The sequence below is a fragment of the Sceloporus occidentalis genome, unplaced genomic scaffold (genome assembly GCF_023333645.1).
Source record: "Sceloporus occidentalis isolate IW3139 unplaced genomic scaffold, rSceOcc1.0.p SCAF_8, whole genome shotgun sequence".
In the NCBI taxonomy this organism is placed as follows: Eukaryota; Metazoa; Chordata; class Lepidosauria; order Squamata; family Phrynosomatidae; genus Sceloporus; species Sceloporus occidentalis.
Genome location: NW_028316988.1, coordinates 35278322 through 35285421, shown reverse-complemented (window position 1 = coordinate 35285421; position 7100 = coordinate 35278322). Strand labels below are relative to the sequence as shown.

The 7100-nt window shown below is 44.1% G+C and overlaps 1 protein-coding gene across 14 annotated transcripts in view; it reads left to right on the top strand.

Moving 5' to 3' along the window:
• The window catches only part of LOC149308673 (uncharacterized), a 77902-nt gene extending 71486 nt beyond the window's left edge, over positions 1 to 6416 (top strand). For 4 of the 14 annotated variants that reach the window (XM_089536263.1, XM_089536261.1, XM_089536262.1 and 1 more), the window contains one exon: positions 5706 to 6415. In XM_089536263.1, coding sequence (XP_089392389.1) covers positions 5706 to 5821 — 116 coding nt within the window. In that variant the 3' untranslated portion in view covers positions 5822 to 6415. Of the gene's footprint in view, positions 1 to 5705 lie in introns of all 14 variants that reach the window. The other 10 variants (XM_089536276.1, XM_089536277.1, XM_089536275.1 and 7 more) reach the window with 5 other exon arrangements.
• The last annotated feature ends 684 nt before the right edge of the window (positions 6417 to 7100 follow it).

The window sequence follows — 7100 nt, the reverse complement described above, 5'->3', positions numbered from 1 at the left end:
TGTGATCTCTAGTTGCTGCCAGACACACCACTGAAGTCTCCCAGGGATCCAAAGGAGAAGAAAAATGGCTCCAAGCACTGGATCATGGCCACCTTTGGGCTACCTCCAGGGCAATTATGGCTCTCTTGCTGCATCTGCACTGCAGAATTAATGCAGTTTGACACCTCTTTAACTGCCATGGCTCCATGCTATGGAAGTATGTGATTTGTAGCTTGGGGAGATATTTGGCCTTCTCTCTCAGAGAGCTCTGGTGCCGCAACAAACTACAAATTGCAATATCCCACAGCATGGAGCCATGGCAGTTAAAGCAGAGTCAAACTGGATCAATTCTGCAGTGTAGATTCTGGGAGATCAGGGTTTGAATCCTCAGTCATCCTTGGAAACTGACTAGGTGTACTTGGGTATGTCACATTCTCTCAGCTTCCGATGAAGGCAATGGCAAACTCTCTGAACAAACTAGACAAAGAAAGCGTACAAAGTGTGCAAAGAGCAAAGAAAGTGTAAGGAGTTGATATTAGTTTTTTAGAAAGGAATCTTTAAATTGTCCGGGGGAAAGGTGTGGTGCTCCCAATGTCAAGTCAAACGCCCTTTAGAAACTCATCTGAAACCCTTATATGGCTCTCCATCCAGGATCCAGCCTTGTTTTAATTTTGTAATTTTTTTCTCTCCATTGTCACAATCCAAAATTTATCGGCTGGCAGCTCATAGAGGGTTGAGATAACTGCGCAAAGGGGAAATGACCTGAGCCGCGAGGAATTTTTAGTGCTGAGAGTGAAGGCTTTTGTGTGTATTTATGCTGGTGGGGCAAAGAAAGGAGCGAATGTTTCATTGCCTTATGAAATAAAGTTGTCAAAGTCCTCCTTTCTGTCTCTCTCTCCCTCCTTGTCTTTATTAAGAGCTTTGCTGGAAGCAGCTACAGACTCTTTTAGAAGCATTGCCTCCAATGTCCCCTTCACTCAAATCCCCTGTTCAGGGTTTTGCTCCTACAAATCCCTAGAAACAGCAATTTTGCATTTAAATAGCTTGCAGGTAAGCCCAAATCTTTATACCTGCAACCACAGTTCCCAGTATGGGCAGTTGTGCTCCCCAAGGCATACAAAAATCCTCCCAGATGCATAGTAGCATGCAAAAAACATCCTACCCTGTTCGCACATGCACCACTGAACTCTGTATTACCCCTCCAAAATAGCTCAATTTTTTCTCTGCAGTCCCTCTCAAAATGGCCATGGGAAGTGGCCATTTTGAGAGGGGCTATAGAGGTATTTGGGCAATGGCGTCAACAGCTCTGTAACTCATGTTGTCAACCCCAAGCTTCAGCCACCAGTCCAATGGTTCCTCAGGAGTAGATCGGGCCTTTTTAGAAGAAAAAGGTTCTGGTCTGCTTGCTGCCAACTACTTTGGACCAAGGCATCCAAAGGGACTCTCTGTGTCCTGGGCCATTCTGGTCTATCTTGTTTGCAAGTCCTGAAGGGGTCCACACACCATTCGGCGATGGGAGAGGCTTCCAAGAGTTTGCTGTGGCGTGCCAACAATGTCTTGGAAAGGCTCCTTGCTTGAATAAAAATCCGTGGATAAGGAGGGCCAACTGTATAGTGATATACAGTCGTCCCGCCACATTTGTGGTTTCGGCTTTTGCAGATTTGATTATTTGCAGATTTGATTAATATGCTCTCTCTAGGTCTTCCTGCACAACACTGACAATAGAGTTGCACTGCAGAGATTACTAGATAAAGCACTTCTCTAGGGATTTGTAGATCCTTCAGCATGATTCTATGGCCAAGGTCTGGCAGATGTTGACCTTAGAGTTGGCACTGGTGGACCTAGAAGATTCCTAGAGAGGTACTTTCTCATGTTAAAAAAATTATGGCATTTTATTTGTGGTTTTCCCCCTTTCACGGGGATCCTGTGCCCCTAACCCCAGCGAATGGGGAAGACCCACTGTATTATTTTAATATTTTAACTGTGACCTTATTGTGCCATGCAACATGATGTGCCATGCACAGTGGCAGTGTGAATATGCCTTGACATCCTACTCTTATGCACCTGCAATCGTTCTGAATGCAGAATTTCCCTCCTGTCACTATCAGTTGGAGACATCTTTCCCATATTGTCCAAAAGAATAAAAGTCTCTCCATGTACATAGTGCCACAAACACCTGTGTACATCATCAACAGGTTTCTGATCATTGTCTGTACAGATCTGTGTGCAAAGCAAGTCTTTTCTCTGCCTTGTTAAAAGCTGAACCGATTCCAGACGATCAAATGACGCCTTTTCGGAAAAGGTTGCACCATTTCAAATCTGTTGAAAAAGTTAAGTGTTCATTCCTGGCAAGGAGAATGAAAATGAAGACAAATGAAGGCTTGGCTTGTTATCCAAACTGGAATTTAGTTTAAGTACAGTGCCGTTGGAAAGGGACCCTGCTGCATTAGTCATTGAAAAAGCAGCTGCAAGGGTAAGAAAAAAGAGAGAGCTTTATTTGGAAATGTTGGAAATGGAGAGAAGAGGTTGAGAAGGGGTTCATCTCTTTTGCTGCAAAGCATGTTGAGAATAAAGCAACAATTTTCACCTGGAAGTGAGTGCTTTAAGTGTGCCTGGTTCCTTCATGACAAACAGAAGACAATGTTAAAAAGGCAAAGATTCAAGTCCATTCGTAATGTACCCTCCAACATTTTGCAGAAGAAAACCAGGACATGTGGGGCCAAGCAAATCCAAGTGTGGTTAAGGTGTCAAAGGTTATTAATGGGAAAGAAGACACAAGCTAGGAGGTGTGCAATCCTTGCACACTGGGGCAGACAGTGTGCAGAAGGGGCACCAGCCAACACCCAAATCCTTGCAAACCTGGCATCCCCTCCAGGGATATTCCCAAATACCTCTGTCTTCATCCAAGTCCTTCCCAAAATGGCAACCAGGAGTCAACGTTTCATGACTGTGTCCCCATTTTGAGAAAGACTCTGATGCTAATATGTTTGGGAATGCTGAGGGATTATGATAGACTTTTTTGTGTGAGGCCAAGAGATTTTTTTTTTTGCACATTTTGAGGGCTCTCTATGTGGTTTTCAGGTGAAAAAGCCCCCCCCCCCCATGCCAAATTTATTTAAAATTGAGGAGAGTTGGTGGATTTGGGGAGACTAAGGATGCATTTACATTATAGAAATAATGCAGTTTTACACCACTTTAACTACCTTGGCTCCATCCTACAGAATCCAAGGATGTGTAGTTTGGTGAGGCACCAGCATGCTTTGATGTCGAAGGCTAAATATCTTGTAGAAACTACAAATCTCAGGATTTCATAGGATGAAGCTACAGCACTTAATGTGGTGTCCAACTGCATTATTTCCACAGTGTAGATGCACCCTAAAGGAGGGCTTCAAGCCCACGAAAGTATACAATCTGGTGTCTCTCCTGAATATTTCATTTATTATGTATGCTTTCCCAATTTTTTAAAAATAGTCCCCATCAGTTGAAGCTCCATCACTATTACAAGGTGAAGGTGAGCTATGACAGCACCTGGGTACCACTTTACTGCCATTAACTATACTTTAGCTCCATCGTGTGGAATCCTGGGATTTGTGGTTTCATATAGAATTCTCTGCCAGAGAGCTCTAGTCCAGTGGTTTCCAAACTTTAGTTCTCCAGATGTTTTGGAATTCAACTCCCAGAAGCCTCAGTCAGCTTTGTCAATAATGGGAGCTGAAGTCCCAAATGTCTGGAGGACCAAAGTTCAGGAACTGCTGCTCTAGTCCCTCCTAAAATTACAAATCCCAGGATTCCATAGGATGGAGCCATGATAGAACCAAAATGTTAAAATGGTCTAGAACACCAAAGAGAATGGGAAATTGTCAAAGGGGAATGTCACAGGGAAAGGAGAATTGCCTTCTAGAGAAACCAAGAGAGCTGGATTAAGATTCTAGTAGGATGATTGGATTCAAACTCAGGGCCTCAGGTTTTCCACTTCTGCTTTACACAGAGAAAACCAGAGCTGAATTTGGAGCAAGGAAGGAGGAAAATAGCATTATGTGAAGTTTCCTCCCATTTGCTCTTTGCAAGAGTTGCATGGTTGCCACAATTCCTTGCAAAACTGAGGACAGGTCCTGCCTTGTCTTCTCCCAGCTTCCAACAGATTCTGGTTGTTCCACCAAAACTCCAACCTTGATCCCAAGATCAGAGGAAACAAGGGTCTGCTGTCATCAAAATTGCTGCAATGTCAAGCAGACAGATGTTTTGATTTAAAGGTTAGAGTATGCTTTCTGCATTCCTAGGTGCTGAAGCAAAGGGGCCGGGGCAGAAATGTTCACACATCACCTTAAAAGTGAGCATGACACACACTTTGGTGTGTTTAGACCAAGTTAGGCGACTGCATCCATATATGGCAACATCTAATTCCTGGCTGCAGTGAAAGCAGCTCCCTGTTTTGCAAAAAAAGGGTTTGGCACCCCTTCAGCGAAGGGAGAAACTGGTTTGGAATTCCTGGGGGAAAGTTTGGAGCGAGTGCACAAATAAAATAAAATAAAATCTTGTTTATAGATGGTTTTGTCTAAATATTTGGTGGAAGAATTTTCAGTGCTTTGCTGTCGAAAGAAAAAGGCCAAACATCAGAGGCGCTTCGGTTCGTCCTATATAAGCAGCGCAAGTTTGCTCCCACTTGGGGTTAGGCAGTTTGCACTCCAAATTTACAAAAATACGTAAAACATTTACTTTCAGAGACTAAAAATACCCACAAACCCAGCTGTTAATCTCTTGTGTTTCGGCTCATGTTCCACTGTCTGAGTACAAATTATGGATCTCCGTGTTTCATGCTTCATTGACATTATAGAAAAGAAGGAAATGAAGCATGAAACCCAGAAAACAAGCATCTAGTTCTCATTAAAGCTCCAGTTTGTTGCTGTTGTTTTTAAGGGCTAGTTGCAAAGGCATTGGCATTTGAGGATTTAGAAATACGGTCAGGCATAGAGAAGAAGGGAGGATGAACGCAGCCAATAAAAGGATGGCAGATATGAATTATTTTCAGTATCTCACTCATTGCAATGCAAACAATTTGGGGATGGGAGGAAAATTTAATGAGAAACCAGAATTCAGATCGGGGAGCAATGCCTTCATTTTGCCAACCCCTGCAGCCTATCTTTCCAAAAATTGTGTAAGCCAACTTTACAATGAGGCAACTTCAAATGGAGATGGAGATGAAGATGACATTTTGGGGGCACAATGGAAATGTGTTTCAGCACCATTTTCCATGGCTAACCCTCCTTGTGCCCCATGCTTTACAAGAACCATATATTCAGTCCCCACAATTATTCCCTAAACCAGTGATTCCCAAACTTTGGTCCTGTAGATGTTTTGGATTTCAGCTCCCAGAATTCATGACTGTTGACTAAACTGGCTAGGGGCCTCTGGGAGCTGAAGTCCAAAATACTTGGGAGGACCAATGTTTGGGGATCCCTGCAAATGCTAAGGTCTTTGTCCGTGTGGCTGAAATCCAGGCATGCACAATTGCCTCCTCCTGCAAGATAACCAGAAGCGGTGTTTGGGAGGGACAAAAGTATATGTGAGTTTTCCTTTGTTCAATGATCTTTAATCACACAAGGCTATAAAAAATGGAATTTCAACCAGATGAAAGCATCTTTGGCTGTTATTCATTGCACAGTGCCTTGTCTTGTCTTGCTGCATTACATTGCTTTCATTACTGTTGTGCACCTTTTCATTGACAGGCAAAACCCATCAATCTCAATCTCGCTGCTGTTCCATGACCGCCTTGGTGCAATGGATCACTGTGGACAACTGCGGTCCTGTCAATCCCCACAGTTTGCCCAATTTACTGGACTGAAGCCAAAGAAAACTCTGGACTGAAGGCTCTCTCACTTCACTTGACATGTTTTATGATCGCAATCAAGAAAGTCTGAGGGGTGAAAAAGCTGCCTCTCCATTTTCCTACCGACATCTTTGGTGCCTCACATCCTTCTCTAGCCTTTGGAGATCATGTGCCAAACGCCTCCAGAGCTGCTGTTTACATTTTGCAGATTATACTATGAAACTCAAGTCGCCACACATTCCTCCGCACCTCTTTAGCTGGGAAAAAAAGCCTGTCACGTTGCTGCCTTCACCTCTGTGCTAACACTGAACATCACAGCAATATATCCAGAAGTGGAGAATAAACCCTCGCAGCCGGTCTGAGACATGGGCTGCTAGATTAAACTGCCCCAATCCATAAAAAGGAGAAAAGCAAGAGGATTTTGTGGGGGACACTTTAAGACGAACTGGTTTTTATTTTAGCATGAGCTCTTCTGGATGTAAACCCACCTCTTCGGATGCAGTACAGAGCAATACAGTGGGCCCCTGGTATCTTGCTGGGGTTTGGTTCCAGGATCCCCTCCGTGAATACCAACATCCAGGGATGCTCAAGTGTCATTATATACAATGGGCTAATAAAAGGGTGTCCCTTATATAAAAGGGTAATGCCCTCATTTCCCCACTCCATATCTACATTAATGGCCCTTAACAGCTGTATTACACTATGAACCAGGGAGAGAACCATAGAGTTGGAAGAGACCACAAGGACCATCCACTCCAACTCCATCCTGCCATGCAGATATAGTAGACCTTCGCCTTACGTGGGGGATCCGTTCCGGACCCCCTGCATAAGGCGAATTCTGCCTATGCTTGAGCCCCATTCACTTGAATGGGGCTCATGAGTGTGGCGGTGTGGTGGTGCAACGGCGCATGGACGGCGTGGCAGCGCACCACATTCATCTGAATGGGACAGGCCACCCCTTGCGCCCCGCACGCTCCTGCACGGCTTGAGCACATACGCTCAAAGCCACATATAGCGCACCTGCGTATAACACAGGTGCACTGTACACAATCCAAGCACTCCCTGTGACAGATATATGGCCATCCAGCCTCTGTTTAAAAACCTCCAAAGAAGGAAAATCCACCACTTTCCAAGGCAGTAGCATCTTCCACTGTCAAACAGCTCTTACTGCCAGGAACAGTGTTGCCAGTTTCCAAGGAATTCCCCAGAATCCAGGGAATTTAATTAATTTCTTTCTGGTAATAATAAATATTGGGGAACATACACATTTTGTGACTTAAAGAAACACGCCGAC